The 20,760-nt window shown below is 33.6% G+C and overlaps 2 protein-coding genes and 1 long non-coding RNA gene across 5 annotated transcripts in view; 2 read left to right on the top strand and 1 right to left on the bottom strand.

Annotated features, from left to right (window-relative positions):
- Positions 1-1,919: 1,919 nt before the first annotated feature.
- LOC125668148 (uncharacterized) lies at positions 1,920-6,025 on the top strand. 2 transcript variants are annotated; one of them, XM_056153171.1, is made up of 2 exons: positions 1,920-2,112; positions 3,290-6,025. In XM_056153171.1, exons 1-2 carry the CDS (start codon positions 2,056-2,058, stop codon positions 4,454-4,456), a joined length of 1,224 nt encoding a protein of 407 aa, XP_056009146.1. In that variant the 5' UTR covers positions 1,920-2,055; the 3' UTR covers positions 4,457-6,025. The 2 variants fall into 2 exon arrangements, with proteins under 2 accessions (XP_056009146.1, XP_056009147.1); XM_056153172.1 differs by having other exon boundaries at positions 1,921-2,094.
- Positions 6,026-10,610: 4,585 nt separating this feature from the next.
- Positions 10,611-17,375, top strand: LOC130051303 (uncharacterized). Its single transcript, XR_008799741.1, has 2 exons — positions 10,611-11,350; positions 17,217-17,375. It is a non-coding gene; the product is annotated as an uncharacterized LOC130051303 (long non-coding RNA).
- Positions 12,491-20,760, bottom strand: part of LOC125668204 (thiamin pyrophosphokinase 1-like) — a 29,055-nt gene continuing 20,785 nt past the window's right edge. The window contains exons 8-10 of one of the 2 annotated variants that reach the window (XM_048902042.2): positions 19,900-20,027; positions 15,237-15,320; positions 12,491-14,936 (exon numbers count right to left, since the gene is read on the bottom strand). In XM_048902042.2, the coding sequence (XP_048757999.1) occupies positions 15,306-15,320; positions 19,900-20,027 (143 nt within the window). In that variant the 3' untranslated portion in view covers positions 12,491-14,936; positions 15,237-15,305. Of the gene's footprint in view, positions 14,937-15,236; positions 15,321-17,656; positions 20,028-20,760 lie in introns of those variants that run through there. The other variant, XM_056153169.1, reaches the window with a different exon arrangement.

Below are 20,760 nucleotides of genomic sequence, written 5' to 3'. Positions count from 1 at the left end.
CCAAAGCTTTCACTGTCATAATGAAAGTCCGGTTAGTATTTTGTAGGAAATCTAGTTAGAATTTTAAAGTCTGATGTCCGACAGTTTGATCGAAATGCGCGTTCTCGACACATTACACCCGGAGGACTTGCACAAGAAAGGCAGATTTACCTTCTTAACCGGATCCGACCCTTTGTGTCCAATCCATGGAAAAACATTACATATGTACTTGTCCCCCCCGACACAGAACGAAGAATAAACGTTCAAAACTACTACTATTATACTTAATTGTTGGATTTCTTGTGTCAATCTGTAAACATTGTTTTAGTATTATGTGTTTAAGGAAACTGTGAAATACATTTACAGGCTTTGTGTGTATTCATTTCAATTTGAAGGAATCTTACTTAATTTGGATTTCACAAATATACTTTTTTAATGTATGAACGTATTATATTATGATCACTTTGATGATATAACATTGAGGCAAAATACATAAGAAATTCCATTTCATGATTATGCAACATATCATCATACAGCTATCATTCACATACACTCACGTGTATATCGTCATTATTAGCGCAGTCAACGTCAAAGTGGACTTGAAGTAACGTCACAGTAGATATTTCTTTCAATTTCATGCTGTTTTTTAACGTATTTACACGTAAAAATACATATCATGTTATACATCATTTGAAAGGAGAAAAAAGGTTCTACAAGAATCAATAAGCTGAAATAGCAAACATTTTCACTCAATTAAGGGAGGTTTTTACTAGGCGTGTCACACACACACACACACACACACACACACACACACACACACATATATATATATATATATATATATATATATATATATATATATATTAACTCTGGTTAAAGGTGGCTTTTTCGAACAATTTGTGACTGTATGACTCTATGTCTACTATCGATTTAATGATAATAATAATACCATATTTATATAGCACCCTTTTCATACACTATGTACGCTCAAAGGTGCTTTACAATGCATATATACCTTACAAGAGAATGTTATACACATAATACATAGAAAATAAATAAAACATTAAAAGCTGTACCTATCCTCATTGTACATATAAAACATGAAAACACAAGATACCATAAATATGCTAGATAAGAATAAGCATCAGTTTCAGGGCGTATTAAAATAATAATGAAATACACACACGCACACACAGCATATAATGTCTCAGGTATAATACATTAAATCATACAATTCCTTTTATATATATATATATATATATATATATATATATATATATATATATATATATAACATCACAAAATGGTACTCGAAAGCTAAGACACACAGTCTTTAGTTTTCACAGAATCTAACCTACACGAATGACTGAAATGATAGAAACTAGTCCTGGAAAACTTGATGGAAAAAATGTGTTTTCAGTGACTTCTTGAATGCACACAGTGTTCTACAGTCCCTTACATGTTCTGGAAGGGCATTCCATAGTTTTGGAGCTATTGTTCTGAAACTTTTGATAAACTGGTAGATGGCAATTTGTTGCAAGAAATGAAAGAAAATCTTTTTTGTGACAAAAAATGACTTACGATGTGATCAGTTTCATTATATGTTTGTTTGCCGGTCCACACTTACCGCAGTGGAAGTTTGTACAGAAATTGTTTTATTATTTTGGTAAACAAAGCAAATGTTAATATTATCAAACACAACAATATTTTTGTGTAATTTTATTTTATATCTGCATAGAGTAATATTGTATAACAAAATATTGGTAAAATTTTGTAGACTGACTATAGGCGAATGCATATAACAAGTGCGTTATTATCCATTATGAGATTGATCACTGTTCGTCATGTATTAAAAATAAATTAAAATTGTTTCTTTCATCCTATTCTAGAAAAAAAAAAGACGAATTTATTGTGATAATGATTAATCGAAATTTGAAGGCAAAATAGTGTATTTAGGTATTTCACGTGACAAAGGGGAATCCCAAACAGAAGTTTTAAAAAATGTAAACAAACCGACCAAGCCACCGAGACTGTTGGATTTCGATCCTTTGTAGGCCTATTACAACTTGTAAATCGATGGAGTCTGAAACCAAGGCTGTGGGGGACGACATCGCGGTAAGGCCGTCATATAGTGTATGTTTTGATCTATTCCATCATGTTACAATGTAACAGTTGTAAAATGCCAAAATGGCGTATGACTTGCTTTGAAGCTAGGCCTAATTATAATCACTTTCGGTTTACGTTTTCCAAAAAAAAAACAACCCTTTTTTCGTCTTTCAGGGAGGGGGGTATTGCAAGGAAGTATACATAGTAATGGAAATATTTATAATAAATCATGGTTGATTTATATGCATGTACATGTACGTCATGCAAATATATCACACAAAGCGCCATAACTCTAAAATCAATACCATCTTTAAACGCTTTCGGTTTAAATATAGACATAGTGTCAAAATATTTGATCTAATAATTTCGAACTAAACGACTTTGATGCGGCTTTAAAAGAAATTTCGAGCGTATGTAGTATTCAAATCAGTATATATTTTTACGTGCATTATATAATTAATTATACATATCGGGGACCGTACTGATCACCAATGCTAACACATTATTTCTAAAATCAATCCATCTTTTTCATTGACGTTTTTAGTGACTTATAGAAGATAGTATTTCGAAAATGCAGAAGTCACATTTAAATACCGCTTAAGGTGTGTTTGAGTAGACTTGATCTTCATTTCTGAGAATATACATGTATATTTTACATGTAACTTTGGGATCCTGGTTACCCCACTCTCTGGAGTGTATGGTTAGATCAAGTTAACAATATAATGTATCTTTCGATCGATACTAATAGCAGCTCCACACTGAAAAAAAATCGAAACTGAAGATAATTCTTGAAGATGTAAAATAAGCATCATATTCCTATAAAATACTCACAAATGTCTTATTTTCAAGTAATGTAAAACTTATACGGTACCAATTTTGATGCACCAGATGCGCATTTCGACAAATAATGTCTCTTCAGTGATGCTCAACCGAAATGTTTGAAATCCGAAATAACTATGAAGTTTTAGAGCTAAATATAGTCAAAAACAGCGTGCCAAAAAGTGGAGCCAAATTCGTCCAAGGATAAGAGCTATGCATGAGGGAGATAATCCTTAATTTTGAAATGAATTTCTAAATTTTATAACAGCAATAACTAATACGTACATCCTATTTTATATAAGGTAGGTACATGTATACCTTTTCACTTTAGACAGCACATACAACTTTTTATATTGTATCATCCAATTCTATAATGATTTTTTAGAAAAGCTCACGACCAGAGCTGGTGAGAAGCAAATGTTTGGATCCTAAATTTTTGCAGAGAGCTCCATCTTACCAGACGATAACAGAGTACAAGATCAACGAATCCGAAGAGAAACAGACGGAAAAGGTAGATGTGCCTATCACACATGACTGTGACGTAGACAACAGCAACATTTCCGTTTCACAAAGCAATGGTGTAGACATTTCTGAATATGGCAGATGCATTGAATGTGTGAAAGCGATCCCTGTATTTTCCCCGAATGGAATTAGCCCTGGTGATCACGTGATCTTGAGTGGGGCCGTATACGACCACCATGGAATAATTATATCCAAATCAGACGACGGGGAGACATTTCAAATCATCGAAGCATCAAATACATTCTCTGGAGTTGTAATTGGTCTCTCCAAGCTGTTTGGAGGGAAAGCGAAAATCCAGTCCTCTTCTAAGAAGTTTGACTTTGAGAGGGAAAAGATATGTGTTGTAGAATACAGAAATAGGAGATATTCTAAGAATGAAACCATTCGACGCGCAATTGATATTCTAAGTGGTTTAGAAGAGAGCGTTAAGTACAAATATGATCTGTTTTATAACAATTGCGAACATTTTGCAACATACTGCGTTACAGGACAAAATTTTAGTGTGCAGGTGACCAAGTTTAGATTAACCTGGAAGTTGTTTTGGAACAAAGGTTTTTTTGGAATAAGTGATGAATTGGCGCGAAATGAAAAGGAGTTCGAACACAAAATTATCTGCAGTGACTGTCATACCATGAATAAACAGCTACTCGGTGTCAGAGTGAAGCCGATAGTCATGGAAAGCGACGTGGAGAAAGGGGATATTATACGTTACTCATACTGGAATTTGTGGCATGAAGCAGTGGTTTTAGAAAAGACGAAAACGAGCAAAAATTCAGTGGTTTGTTCCATCGCACACTATACCTTTTGTGGAATCTTTTCACACAGAACAATCAAGGAGGAGAAATTCGTGATCTGGTTGGATGGGAGGTGCAGCAAGTTAGAGTATGCATGGCCTCAATACAATGTACACGACCCTGAAGAAGTTGTGAATCGAGCGCGTAAAAGATTGGGTGAACAGCTTTTTGTGTTCTTCTCCAATGATTCCAGTCACTTTGCTAGGTGGTGTAAACTCAAACTTCAGCGATCTTAAAGAATCATTTACTCGATTCTGCTTGGTTAACTTAGAACTCTTTACAAACTCATTATGACTACGGATTACCGAGGTACTCCGTTTACCTGATCAAGATATAGGGCTCATGATGGATGTGACCGGTCAACATGGGATGCTTACTCCCCATAGACACTTGATCCTGCTTCTGGTGTTTCCAAGGTGTTTGCTCTATTCTCCAATCTGTGTTCGTTATGGTATCTATGAGATTGATCCCACCACTGGTATGTCCAAGGGTCCGTGTTTGCCTTTCTCTTCATTCTGTATTCCTTATACAAGTTACATGTATGAAATTGATCACCGTTCGTTCATCTTCACCTTTCATTGATCACTGTTCGTTATATCCTAATTTTCATGTAAGTCAGTTGGTTGTTTCCTGGTAAAATATATTTCTCAGTAATGCGCTATAGTACATGCATGTATTTGTATCATCAAATGTTTGCTAGTAGGTTTACATCCTGTCGAGAATCTTTCATCCATGTTGAGGCGTCACCAGCTTTAGTTCATGTTAGAAGACATGAGTCTGTATTTATTTGACGTAATGTAACTATTAATGTCACAAATTTAGACAAAAGATAGGAGTTCAGGGTCATTTTGCAGTGATAGTTTTTTATCGTACCAACCCCAGCCATGTAACTGGACCTCGGTGTCTAAGGTATCATTCGTAATACCCGTGACTTTCACTTCACATCCCAAGCGCCTAGCAATGGAACAGTTGTGGTCTTTAAGAACGACTTTTGCATCACTAATTGACGGCAATACTGATTGAGCTATTGCATCACTAATTGACGGTTATACTTTAGATTGACGACTTGTACTGTATCATCAGATTAAATGAAAGTTCTGACGAGTTACAGAAACGGTCTGATATTGTAAGGCCCTGAACTCGAAGGCATGCCGACTTAAATAGTCTGTGTTATGCCTGTTAACTTCACCTGTGAATTTTACAAGATAGATCCTTTATACTCAAATAAACTGATAAGTAAAGGCCAAAGCTAAAAGTATGATGAAAAATTTCATAGGTCAAGATCAAATTAGTCAGAGTTGGACTTAGATGGCGTCGTTGACAAGTTTTTTTTTCCCCGAACACATCTAATTTAATTCTGAATGCAGGAGTTTTAAATTGAATGATATCTTTCCATGGTCAAACAGTATAAATCCTTCTTGTTCTATTTGTGTAATCATTTAGTGGATATGTTACCGTTCTGTGTATTTGATAACGATAAATTAATTATGAATTATATCAAAAGAAGTGTTTCTCTCCCGTATATATGTAGATTCATTTTTCTATCTTACTCATTCGCCAAACAATCATGGACCATTGAAAGTCTTAAGAATATATTCATGGCAGGACTTCAACACATAATTAAGATACTATACATGTACCATGCGATATGACCAGAAGGCTAGTACTTTGCATGAACTTAATTTTTGTGCCTATTTTTTGTAGTGTATTCAGCCATTGTTTGTAATTGTGCCAATTCACTGTTTGTTATTAGTGTTTGTACAAACTGATTAAAGGCAAGACCAAGTCCGTCTGAACAAAAGAGAGACATATTTGTGTTCTTTTATTTTTAGTTCATCCGAGCTGAAAGGTCAAGTGCATACTACCCATAGTCCTCTGCGTCTCCGTTGTGTGCAAACGACCTCTGGCGGAAGTTTGGGTCAAGTGTGCTTTCCTACTTAACTTTTGTCTGTCTGTTCTTCCGTCTGTCCGTAAACTTTTCATATTTCATCTTCTACAGAACCACTGTCTGGACCAATTACTAGGAGATTTTCGAATTAATGTCGTAACACCGTTTTATTTAATCCATCGATCAATTTTTTTTTTGACAATATAAAGTAAAGCATTGAAGAGGATATTGATACATATATTACAAAATAAAAGCACACATGCTGTAAAAACTTACGATAAGGAAAAAAGAATGTTTAACCTGGAGACCATGATAATTTATTTAAGGCTTGAAGCTAATTTTGACCTATGTTATACGATATAATGTAACTTGGTGCAGTTTACGCTTCTTATAATCCGTGATATGTTATATCGTATAACATAGGTCAAAATTAGCTTCATTCCTTATAATGTAATGTAAAAAGACAAAAGTACACTGTGCAAATCTTCATTCATACAAAAAAGTAAAACAATTACTGAGAAATAGAAATTACTTGCACCGCGCAAGGAGTCACTTAGAAACAGACCGAGGAAGCGTCGAACGAGAAAACCGCCATCTTGGTTTTCTTGCATAACCGAAGCATGTACTATTTTAATTAAATTTGAAAAGCAAGTTGGTGTTTTCACCGAATCCTGATATAGAAGATATGTCTAGGCTACAAATGTAGCCCTACTGTTTACTGCGCAGCGCAAGATCGACTTTTGAGACGCTCCAAGTTGACTCCAGCAGAAAGTACTGGGTAGTTGTTGGGTTGTTTTTTTTAATAAATCTAAACCCGACATAACACAAAATGCTGCAGCTACATGAATTGCGGTTTCTTGACTTTATAAAAGATTTAAACTAAATTATAACTTACCATTATATGCAACATTGTCGCCTATTAAATACGACACAGTAAAATGTAAACAATTCACAGAATGCGATCCACACGTCATTGATTTGGTGTGACGTCATCTAGTATATGTACATTTTGTGATACATGACGCATTTTAATGCTTAAAATTATAGGAGGATCAAGCAAGCCCTCAAGTGATTATCAAATATAATAATTTATATTTTATAATGAAACAGCAAAGTTACAAGTACTTATTATACCATTAATTTGCAATTGATATCGTTGTGACAGAATTAGTATCCGACGAGTTTTTACCGTTAATGTTTTGTTCACTTTTAAGTAAAAAAAAAAATTGTGTACGCCTTGTTTAAATCGAGAAAAAAGTCAAACAAAGGTTGATTTTCTATTTCATAGAAGGCCTACAACTTAACGGTACTACAATGTGAAATCTAAAAAAAAAAAAAAAAAGTAGTGCCGTTTTGGGTTGGCAAAGGGGCGTGTCCCCATACCAAGTTACATTATATAATATAAACTAAATCTTTTCAGTGTGTTCAGCAAATTAAATTGCGTGTTACAAGTAATATTAAATGAAATTCATAACAAATCTCATTTCTGTTACATAGTTGACAAATTCTAAATTCTACATTCTCGATGTATGTCTCTCCATCTTACTGTTTTATACCCCCTTCAAAGAAGAGGGGCATATTGGTTGTACACCTGTCGGTCGGTCGGTCAGTCGGTCGGTAGACCACATGTTGTCCGCTCAATATCTTAAGAACCATTCATATATCATATGTGGGTTGGTTATGAGTAGAAGAGGACTCCTAGTGTTTTTCAGGTTCAAGGGTCAATCTGCTCTGGACATACAAAGACTTTGTCCGCTAAATATCTTGAGAAGTCTTTGCTTGAAAGACATCAACCATGGTAAACCCCAAATAGTAGATGACTCCTATTGAATTTGAGGTCACATGGTCAAAGGTGAAGGGTCAAACTGGACATAAGAATATACTGACCACTCAATGTCTAAAGATCCCTTTGCTTGACAGACATCAAACTTGGTACACTGGTACATATTCAGTAGATGACCCCTATGGATTTTGAGGTCACATGGTCAAAGGTCAAACTGAACATAGGAATATACTGTCCGCTCAATATCTTGAGAACCCTTTGCTTGACACACATTAAACTTGGTACACTAGTACATCTTCGGGAGAAGGTGACTGCTATTGATTTTGAAGTCACATGGTCAAAGGTCAAGGGTTAAACTGGACATAGTAATATATTGTCTCCTATATTTTAAGAATTATTTGCTGTAGTGACACCAAACTTGGTACACTGGTTCAGCATAAGGAGTAGATGACCCCTATTTATTTTAGGTCACATGATCAATCCACTTCTGACATATGAAGACCTTGTCTGCTCAATATTTTGAATTGGTGATGCTACTATCAATTAAATGATGCATGTGTATAAACCTTTTCGATTTTGCACCATGGGGGCATATTTTTTTTATATATACAAACGTCTCTTGTTATAGGTAATCTTGCATTACCAGTTCTACATTTTCTAAATTTATATTTCAAATGTTTTTCAGATAATCTAAGTAAGTGCTTTTCAATGCAGACTGTATGTTTGTTCTGCGTATGGTCAGTTTTTATGTTGAGGCAAGCTACTGACAAACAAGTTGATGGTAATGGGGATTCAACAGTCTCGTTTAAAGTCAGCATTTCGCAAATTCTTTGGTCGTTATAACGATCTAGTTTGCCAATACAACCTACCATTGGGTCAAATGCTGTCTGCCATGTTTCATACCGATTGTTAGACCGTTCGTGGCACACTGATTTTGACTACGGATAACTCCGTTTACCTGATCAAGATATGGGGCTCACGGCGGGTGTGACCAGTCGACAGGGGATGCTTACTCCTTCTAGGCACCTGATCCCACCTCTGGTATGTCCAGGGGTCCGTGTTTGCCCAACTATCTATTTTGTATTACTTATGGGATTTATGAGGTTGATCACTGTTCGTTATCTTCACTATTGCAGTAGGATTTCTTCCTAATTCGACATATATCGTGTAGTTAGATGTAGTAGAGTTAATATTCAATATATATTTGCAAAAGTTTTAAATGAAATTTTTGTATCAAGGTGACCGATTTAAAAAACTCAATACTTAGCATCTATATAAAATACTTATTCAAACACTTCCAAGTTTACAATCAATGGATAGGTTATGCTATCTGTATTTTCCAATGATATCACAGGAGACAAAAGACACCACGGAGTCCTCCACATCTGTTTAGTAGTTTGTACGTAGATATGTTATTGAAAATGGATATCAATGGCAAACTAACAACTCAACTTTACGACAAACGGGATGATTTCAGCTTCTCCATCGTCAACTTCCAGTATTTATGTAGCACTATTCCATATCACCTGCATATGGTATTTATATCTCTCAACTGATTCGATGCGCAAGAACGTTTTCTGCGTATGATCAGTTTTAAATCGAGGCAGGCTACTGACAAACATGTTGATGTTATAGGAGTTTCAACAATCTCGTTTAAAGACAGCATTTCGCAAATCTTATGGTTGTTCTAATAATCTAATTTGCCCATAACCTGCCACTGGGTCAAATGTTGTGTTTCATACCAATTATTAGGCCGTTCTTGGCACACTGATTTTGACTACGAATTACTCCCTTTACCTTATCAAAACAGGGCTCACGGCAGGTGTGACAAGGGATGCTTACTCCTCCTAGACACTTGATCCCACCTCTGGTGTGTCCAGGGGTCCGTGTTTGTCTGATCCCACCTCTGGTATGTCCAGGGGTCCGTGTTTGTCTGATCCCACCTCTGGTATGTCCAGGGGTTCGTGTTTGTCTGATCCCACCTCTGGTATGTCCAGGGGTCCGTGTTTGCTCAACTTTATATTTTGTATTCCTTGTAGGAGTTATGAGGTTGATCACTGTTCGTTATATTTGTCTTTTACATAGCTCTATTAACTTTGTCAAATAATTCATTGATATTTAGGTTATATGATCCACTTTTATGAAAAGTAACACCCAATATTGTGTCATCTACATACATTTCCCATCTATATAGTTTAGTAAGATTTTATTGCAGAGACATATACGCCATACTGGATCAAACGCTTTTTCAAAATCAATGAAAGCGGGGTATAGTTTTCTTTTATGCTTCTTACAAATTTCTATCAGTAAATGTAAAGAAAAGATTTGGTTTTGTGTTTTTGTTTGTGAAAGCCAGCTTGATTTCCAAGAATTATTTCGATTTCCATTTAAGATGGAAGTACATGTTAATTTAAGATTGAAGTACATGTTAATTTAAGATTGAAGTACATGTTAATTTAAGAGTGAAGTACACGTTAATTTAAGATTGAAGTACATGTAAATAGTTTACCCAAATATTTGATCAAAGTACATGTCATAGTCGTCACCTTTGTTTTTGTTTAATGGAATTATGTTACCCCAGTCCACTGTGAAGGAATTATTACAGTTTCAAAAATAATTCAATATAAAGTTGAGTAAAACATCAGATGCGTTCTTCATATATTCATTAACAATCATGTCAATATCACAGGACTGACCAGTTTTCAAGTTTTGTATACATCTTAATATTTCTGCACCTGTAGTAGGTCGGTTAATAGAAAACTTCAACTCCACATCAGATAACATAGTATGATTTGCACTACATGACGATGCCTTACTTGTTATTTAATATGTATGAATTCGATGAATTGTAAGCATCTAAAAGCTCAAGAAAAGTTCTTTTTAAAACATTTCAACATTATTTGTAAAACTATGCACGAGTTTTGAATATACACATTGCGGCCAGGAGTCCAAGAACGCCATGATGTGTCTCTCGAGACGTAAACAAAAACGTGAAATGTACCAAAAGGAAACCCTCAGTTCCGGTGAGATGAATGCTCACTTAAATAAACCTCTTTGGTAACCAAACTTTTAACAACGCTCTTATTTCAACAGATGTATATTATCATTAAAATAAGGAACATGTTTGATTATTTACTCCAGTTTCCTATGCATCTGAACAATACATTTAGAATCGATCTAAAAACACTATGAAATAATCATCCATAAAGATAAATCAGCAAGCCTTCGCATGGTACCAAAACCTAAAAACACTGAAACCCGGATATAAACGGAGAAAAATATTTAATTTCCGGGAGGGAACTACTTCGGGCCTATTATTTCCGTTCTTCTAACTTCTCTATTGTAATTCATACAATAAGTAGATATGAAAGTATAAATATCTTAAAAAATTAAAACAAAATCTAATTCAGTTACCCTTTACATGGAAGAGCAAATCAATAATCACAACATGGTTTTACGGTAAGTTTTACAGCTTTATTTTTCATGAATTTTGCCCCCCAAAAAATGAAAAGGGCGCGATTCTGTTTTCCTCATATCTTGGAAAAATGACGTGTAATCTATTAATTTTTTTCTTCTTCAAATTCTAATTGTGTGGAAAAAACCATGCTACAAGCACCTCCATCCAATGCTTGGAAAAAGAATAATTTTATCGTCTGATGCCGTTTATGTTCCTGGGATCCAGTTAACGAAAAGTCTATCACTGAAGATCAGAACTGCATTTCGCAGTTTATCATGCTGTACTTTTTCCAAAAGGAAAATCATGGCAATTCATATATATATATATATATATATATATATATATATATAAAGTCAAAAAATAAAATTTTTATCTATAGCGCTTCGCCCTGCGGGCTCGTCAGTAGATTTTTAAACAATGTGCTAAAGATAAAAGTTTGAGTACTGGATTTTATTTTTTGACTTTATTCTACACCGATACCAAGAAAAAAGAATTTATTGAATATATATATATATATATCCAAATTGTGTTTTTAAAAAAAATCAGTGTCCGGTATAAAATATTAAAAGAAATAGAATAAACAGTACACAAAGTTAAAAATTTAACGCAAGCGCTTTCATTTTATAATCCTCAGGCGTTACATTTTAAAATTTCAAAACTATTTTAAAATGTAACGCCTGAGGATTATAAAATGAAAGCGCTTGCGTTAAATTTTTAACTTTGTGTACTGTTTATTCTATTTCTTTTAATATATATATATATATATATATATATATATATATATATATATCACAGTATTCTTAAAATATGTTGCACAGAGATAAACATTTTTTTTGTAGATACATATCGGTCTTTTAAATTTTCTTTATTATAGCCATATATTATACCATATTTCAAAACTTCTGAAGAACAATTTATTTTGCTAGTGATGTAACTTTACATACAGGGCAAAATTTCTGCATATCTTAGGATCATGGGCTCATCAGAAAGCTGTGCGTACACTCTTCATCTGTTTAGTTTAAAAGAAAGTCAATACTTTAAAGAGTTGCTGAACATAACTTTTGTATATTATGTGAAATAAAAAAAATCTGTTTGCAGTAACATGTTATTTGGTGCAGCCCATTAAATAACAAACTAAAAAGCACAATTCTTGAGACTGTATTGATGATAGCCATGACTTTGGTATTGCATGTATTGGCTAAATCCACCAGAAACAAAACGAGATGCAAATATCATATATAAATAGCGATTATTTACACAATTCAGAAACCGCCTGCAGATACACTACATATACTAGGTTACCTTTAGAATATCAAAATACCTGACATGGCGCATAAAGACCTTTAGCATATGTAGGAACTACGAATACAAGTACATAGAGAGAGAAAAATTGTATTTACTCTCATTTCAATTTATTTCATCAAAATAAATCATAAGATTGAAAAAAATATTTTATACAGCAAGTTCATGTGCAATGTCTGTAAATATACACATGTCACTATAAATAAATAAATTACTTATAGTATTTTCATATATATATATATATATATATATATATATATATATATATAAAGCACTAAATAATATAAAGCATATATATATGTGTGTATATAGATATCCAATAATAAAAGTCAAGAAACACAAAACTCGAATAACATTTGGTACTTCATTTTATAACTGTCTGAAGAGGCATTAAAGCCGAAAGCGCTAACAGTGAAATGTTATTCGAGTTTTGTGTTTCTTGACTTTTATTATTGGATGTAATTACTGTATCAAATACTGAATTCTTTTCTCTCTCTCTCTCTCTCTCTCTCTCTCTCTCTCTCTCTCTATATATATATATATATATAGTGGTACATAATTATGAAAATGAGAATAATATATTGTACAATAAATATCTTATCTTGTGACACGGAATTCGTTGATATAGTACAAATTACATAGATTATGCACATTCATAAATCCAATACAAAATCTTGGAGGATAAAGATGAAGTGCATGCTTCGTGGCGAGCTTTCTATTGGCGTCATAAATCTCTTAATAACACTCTTCCTGTACGGATGTCAGTATTTCACAAAACTGTGCACTAGCATTTCGTCATATCTCGCCGTGAATTTTGACATTTCTTGCTTTTCAGAAATTGTTTATATACTTATAAAAGCGAAAGAAAAAGCGAAACTGGGGAAGTCAATCACACAATTTCAAAATTCAAATCATTTCTTAAAATAGTTTTTAAAAAACATTTATCTCTAATCACTTTTTAGAACATCTTTCTAATATGTTTGGAGTGAATACTATTTGTATCTTCACAATCAAACCTCATGTATACAAAGTAAGTTCATTTTTTCAAAAAAGTCTTTTTTTCCTTCTTTTTGTGCAATACATGTATATTTGATACTGTATACTAAATAAAACTACATGTATCTATAAACTCGTTAAAAAACTATTACATTAAAAGAATCCATTGTTGATCGGATAAATGAATTTTAAAAACTTCGCGCTACACTACACCTTTCTTGTCAAAGTTTGCAAACTTGGACTTACGGAACAACTACATGTACATGTATTAGCAAGGATTGATAAAAAAAAAAAAACATGGAATGGAATATATTTCCCTTTCTATAATTAAATAATGTCGGAGCGAAAGTAGGCGGAGGAAACGTGACAGGTGTTCAGTTTTATGTAGTGCCCAAAATTATGATAGTTCAATTACGTCGATTGAATGACCAAACAAAATTACTAATCCTCTCAAAATGCGGCTTTCATTGGAGGTCAACGACTGATGGCCAACAGCTTTAAAATCATTTGACGCAAAGTTTAATTATCAAAAATATTCTAAAAATCGTATGGATGTAGACTCTACCCCTAATGATATTCGATGAAGTACTTCAAATCCACTCATAGTTAACAAATACATAAAAGTGATTTAAATAATACAGGAAATCCTTTATTGTAATTTTTACCTTAAATTGCATGTTCGACACATACAAAAATTAATTCACACGGCAGATCAAAGCGTTCCGTCAGAAAACCTCATCCGAGTTGTAATGGTCGTTGCAAACTTCATCGGCAGTTTTCATTAACATATTACTGGCGATGGAATTTGCAGCGATGGTTGCAATAACATCATCTTGCAGGGTAAGTAAAGAGAGAGAGAGAGAGAGAGAGAGAGAGAGGGAGACAGAGAGAGAGAGAACATTAAAGATACAAAATATAATGTAAAATTGGTGCCTTAAAAAATCTAACTTCTAAAAATCATGTAATAGTATCACCTATAAATATTTTCAATTATATCTAAAATAAAATTACAAAATTAAACTTTAAAAATTCAATCAAACTCCATATCACTACATACATATCAAAAACAAAAAAAAACAAAAAATTTAAAATTTAAAATCCGTAAAATATTTTCATCCATTTATAACAAAAATATTTTCTTGTTTCTCTTACAAAAATTTCATGCATTTTTTGTAAACCATGAAGGACCAGCAAATCCTTCTATATTACATTGTACCATGTACAGTGTACAAAAATATTCTTCTTCACTTCTAAGTAAGACACTGGTCAGGCAGAGGAAGTATCCGAAACCTGAAACAAACATCAATAATTTAATAAATTTTCTTTCTGATAATAAGAAATCATTTCCCATGCTTTAAACATACATAAAGTTTTCAAAATATTCAGTTTATTTCTAAACCTTGCAAATAAAATGTAAAATGCGAAACAATGGATTTAGTCAAATATTAAAAACAGCATTTATCATAAAAAAATTACATTCTTCATTAAATGTATATTCTTCACTAAAATGAGACATGAAAAAAGAAAGAAAGAAAAAAGAGAAATATTATGAAGCGTTAATATTATGGTAGATGTTGTAGTTGCACTCACAATTTATTGGATTCTTCAAACTGTAGCAAAGCAGAGGTAAATCTTGAATACATGGAATATATCGTGGATTCAGATGGGGAAGACCTAGCGAGACGATTCCATATATTTACAAATTAGGTTATTCGTAAATATATATACATGTATTTATAAAACAATGGAAAAAAATTTTTAGCTGGAAGTGTACAAACTTTAAGATGCTTTTAGAACACCTCAAAAGATTAAACTGCACTCATAATACCCATAGAGATCAGTGCATTTTTTTTATAAGAATGAATATTTCCACAAAACATTATCATTTCTTTTTTTTTTAAAAATATATTGATTCTATCGCTATATCCTAAAAAAAATAATATTCAAATTTAGGTCCAGGAGTGTTGTTCCAGATAATAATAACACCCCCCCCCCCCCCCCCAATACTCGTCGATATTCACTATCTTTTATAAAGAATACAGCTCTGTAAATAAAATTCATAATGAAGAAAACACAAACCCAGTAACATAAGTCGCGCAACTTTCGGAATATTTCTAAACATGTTCAATGTATGGGGTTATAATTAACAAATCCATTCTAGACATCACTGAGCTGAGTTGTATTCAGATTTCTGTTAAAACCTCTTGAAACGTTATTCCAAGAGTTTGTTTTTGTCATTATAATTACGGATTTTAATTCGTTGAATTTAATTAGTAACACCGTACTACATCAAATACAGCTCTCAGAGGTCGGAACTGATGATAAAAAGTTTCAATATTGCTTTTAAAACGTTCATATGAACATATTAATTGTTTGTCCGGCGTATTGTCTACAAATAAATTAAGTTAAAGAATCTCCGAAACCACTTGTTTGGCAAACCTTGTAAACAGGAACACATTTCAAAGACCTTGAAAGACATGCCGTTTAAATTGAAACAAAGTTTGAGACTAGAAATTTCACACACATGTATATACTGTACGACAAAAAAAAGTAAAAGTCACGAAATGGACTACAAGTAGTACAAGACATTACACCGGAGTAGATGTAAAAGATTTGGATCTACCGCAGAGAGTTGAAGTGGAGTTTTTCTTCTTTTTTTATTTGTGATATTTTAAAATTTGGAATTTGATTAGCATCAACGGAAAGAGTGAAATTTACTGACATTAATTTGACATTTTTGTTCACAATGAAAACTTCCTTTTTTGCCTTACCTTACAATGTGAGAACATCGTAAATCGTGTTGAGACGGACCCTTTGTTTATAGGTGCAATTAAATGTGTGCAAATGATCATAAAACTTTAGTGCTAAATTTATCATTTAAATCATTCAAACATGATTTTGCAACGACAAATGTGTTTTAGCATGGCAGCAAAATGCCGATATAATAATCACGTTGATATACCACACTAAACAACAGGATATGATTATAATCTGCCGCTTATAAAGTCTCCCAAATAAAGTACTGGCTCTATTAAAAATGTCTTTAAAATACATGTACCGGTTTGTAGTGTAATCTGGTGGACTGATCATCTACTCATCATAAGTGTTGAATATCTTATGTCTGTATCAGTCTAGATTTGGAAGTTAGACCAGATTTTAAGATCAAGGTCAGAAGCCAAGGACACTAGTCTAGCGTCACTTGATCTTGATAAGCATACATGTACATTTCCAACTGTCTTCTCTGCGATAACTCTTTGAAGCTCCAATGCATTAATTTCCCATGATTTATCAATGTAAAATAGGAGACGGATTTACATAAGTGCTAGCACTTGTTTCAGAATCCTGTTTCATTTTGCTCCTCTTTGTATGTTTCATTCAATACACTGTAAATATATAGTTTAAACCAAATTCCACACAACTTGAAAGTAGATGTAAATTTCTTAATTCATGAAATATGAAAGGTCAGTGGGCGGAGACTATGTATATTAACATGGAATGCCTTGTGTATTTCAATTTTCATTGGGCAGTAGTTTTGATATGTCGAAGTTATATTTTTCATTTTTATTTCAGATGTAAATATATGGTAATACCGTCTAGTTTGTTGAGATGTGACGTGATTAACAACAATGGAAAATGTGACAATTTGCATAACAGCTAAGCCTAAAAGTACCTACACTGAAAATAAAAACCATTCTTGCACAGCCAGATAAATAAACTACATGCACCATGCCCTTAAAATTCATTCTTCAACAAATTACGGAGACATTTCTACGTGCGAGAAGGACGCAGAAGAAAATCAAGAGGTCTATGGGCCACATCGCTTACTTGAGCCACATTGAAAGATTCCCCTACATATTCGCATGTAACATTCTGATCCTCTATTGTGGCCCCAATCTGCCCCAGGGGGTCGCGATTTTTACAAACTTGAATCTCACTATGACAGGAAGCTGTCATGCATGTGTAAATTTGAACTTCCCTGAATCATTGGTTCTTGAGAAGATTTTAAAAGATTTCCCCAATATATTCACATGTAAAACTGAGATTCCCTATTGTAACCCCCCCCCCCTATCCCCGGGCGCCATACCTTTTACAAAATTGAATCTGCACTATGTCAGGAAGCTTTCTCGAAAATTTCAAATTTTCTAGCCTAGTGGTTGTTGAGAAGATTTTAAAAACATTTTCCCCAATATATTCACAAATAAAACTTTGATTCCCTATTGTGTCCCCACCCTACCACCGGGGGCCATTATTTTAACAAATTTAATCTGTATTATGTCAGGAAGCGTCCATGTACATGTAAATTTGAACTTGTCTGGTCCAGTGGTTCTTAAGAAGATTTTTAAAAGACCCACCCTATTTTTGTGATTATATCCCTTTTGAAGGGGACATGGCCCTTCGTTTGAACAAACTTGATTTCCCTTCACCCAATGATAATTTGTATAAAGTTTAATAGAAATTGACTCAGTGGTTCTTGAAAAGAAGATTTTTAAAATCTGTCAGTGTATTTTTGCTATTTCACTATTATCTCTCCAAGAAGAAGGGGGTTGCGCCTCACTTGAACAAACTTGACTTTTCTTCACCCAAGGACAATTTATGCTATACAAGTTTGGTTGAAATTGGCCAAGTGGCTCTGAAGAAGAAGATTACAACAAAGCTAACTAAGCTTCGGGTTCAGGTGAGCTGAAAGAAAGGGATGAAGAATTAAGTAAGAATAATAAGTCTTGGAGGCTTAATAACACTGACATCACAATGCCACATCTAACAATAACGTAGACATCAAAATGCCATATCAATTATTAAAAACAATAACATTGAAATCACAATGATACATTATAAAAAAAATATTACATGCTTTTAGGGAAACATGTAACATGTGAAATTTTCACCCAACGAAAAACCATTGTTGACAGAGGGGAAGCGGAAGCCTTGGTTAACAATTTCACATGCCAGTGTGCTACCCTACAAAACATTTTTTTTTTTTTTGTCATGCTGAATGTTTTTCAGCATATTCTACATGGTGAACCGTACGCGCAAACATAACCTGCGCAGTTAACAATTTTTAGACGGTAACTCGTCACCATGCCTTGTCAACTGTTGTTTTGCACTGTTACCCGGAGGGCGTGGTTTATGCACGCAGTGGTCCTGGTGGCGAATCACGTGACATTAGCATGGCCTATTACCCGAACAAATGACGACGAAAGTCAACAGAGGGAAAATTCAAACGAATAAGAAACACGTGCACCCTAGTCACATAAATTACATGATTTTCTCAAGAACAAATCTATACTAAAATGGTAGTTTTACATGGGATAGAAGCAGAGAACATTGACAGTTATTTGGTGGTCGGAAATTTTTTGACTGAGTGAATGTGTCTAAACTAATCAAATTCGTCTAATATACATGAAAGCAGCAATAACTATTTCACAGCTGTTACATAACTAACTAGCGTGGGCAGTTCTAGGAAATGAGGCTTAATAACCATAGAAATATCACATGCATATCTAATGTACGATAGAGAGAAAAATGTATTATTTCGACATAAATTGTGATGATAACAGGCAGTGGTGTGCCGTCAAATACTGACTTTCGGTTTGGTTGATATAAGAAATTATCCATCGAAGAAACATTGTATCGACGAAGGAGAAGGCCAGTATATCAGTATCATGATTCTTGAATTGAGAAATCCTTACATTGACCAAATCAAACGTAAATAATTGTTATACTATACAGCGATATTTATATTGCTAAATAATCGTAAAAATCTGAAAATTTCAAAGCTGAGTGACGTCACAGTGCCTAATAATAATTACGATGACATTACAAAGAAAATGTAGGCGTCACAATGAAAATCAACCAATTACAATCCAGAAAGCTAACATAATGATAATGATTTTATGCGAACATGTGTTACAAAGTAAATTTTCAACTTTACAGCCAATGAAACTGCAGAAATTGTATCCAGTCATATAACAAAGCGCGTTATTCAATTTTTCTGCATACGGTTGCGTGTTATCAGCACATGTGCAATATATATCAAAACAAACATTAAATGCTTAAAATAATTAAACACCATAAATTCAGATTATCAACGAGTTCGACTTTATTAGAACTTAAAAATTGCAAAGTTTACCCTCATATACATCCACATGGTTTTACATTTAACTTTTTGACTTTAAGTAACAAACATTTCATGGCAAATCTTTTAACCATACGGGAATTTTAGTTCGTGCACAATAAAACACATTTGAAATACCTTGTGTACAGAGATCCCCATGGTCCACAATAAAGGTTGGTCTGTCTCCACAGTAACGCTCCTGACTGTGTCACTGCTTAGTGTATTGGACGTACTTATAAGTTCGCCAAACCTCATGCTTCCCTTTTCTAGAACGACACCCAAAATGATGCGTCAAGTACATCTATTTATACTGAACTGTATAAGTTAACACCTGCTGGAGTAGAACTCAACCAAGAGACACTAACACTATTTGAGTTTTTAAATAACAGGAGAATATTTTTTAATGATCCACAAAAAGAAGTACATGTCCACGTGTATATCGTATTTACTCCTTATTTGAAAGAATGCACAAATGCACTGTCGCCTGATGCCCTCCACGGTTGTAGACAAACGCTATCAATATGCAGGCGTGATATACACATCTGCTATTATAACAAGTTTTATTGTTGCACATAGTGCATTATATGACGACTTATATATATATATATATATATATATATATATATATATATAAAAATATATATATATATATATATATATAAAGCACAAACAAACAATTATAACACCCAACCTTACGTTTACCCCTAGGATCTAAACGATACATGTGATAATCAATTAATTAATATAAAGCACTAAATAATCACAACTAGGTACTGAAAATTTTCGCCCCAGCCGAAGTCATAACACCCAACCGAAGTCGTTGTGGCCGAGTGGACTTATGCACTGGTTTGACAATATTGCTAGGCGGTGGGTCCCGTACATCGTTGGTTCGACCCCGGGCTGGGGCGAAAATTTTTAGTACCTAGTTGTGATTATTTAGTGCTTTATATATATATATATATATATATATATATATATATTCAATGTACCAATAACATA

The sequence above is a fragment of the Ostrea edulis genome, chromosome 1, assembly GCF_947568905.1.
Source record: "Ostrea edulis chromosome 1, xbOstEdul1.1, whole genome shotgun sequence".
Taxonomy (NCBI): domain Eukaryota; kingdom Metazoa; phylum Mollusca; class Bivalvia; order Ostreida; family Ostreidae; genus Ostrea; species Ostrea edulis.
The sequence above is the reverse complement of the archived record's forward strand: the minus strand, read 5'-3'. Positions and strand labels throughout refer to the sequence as shown.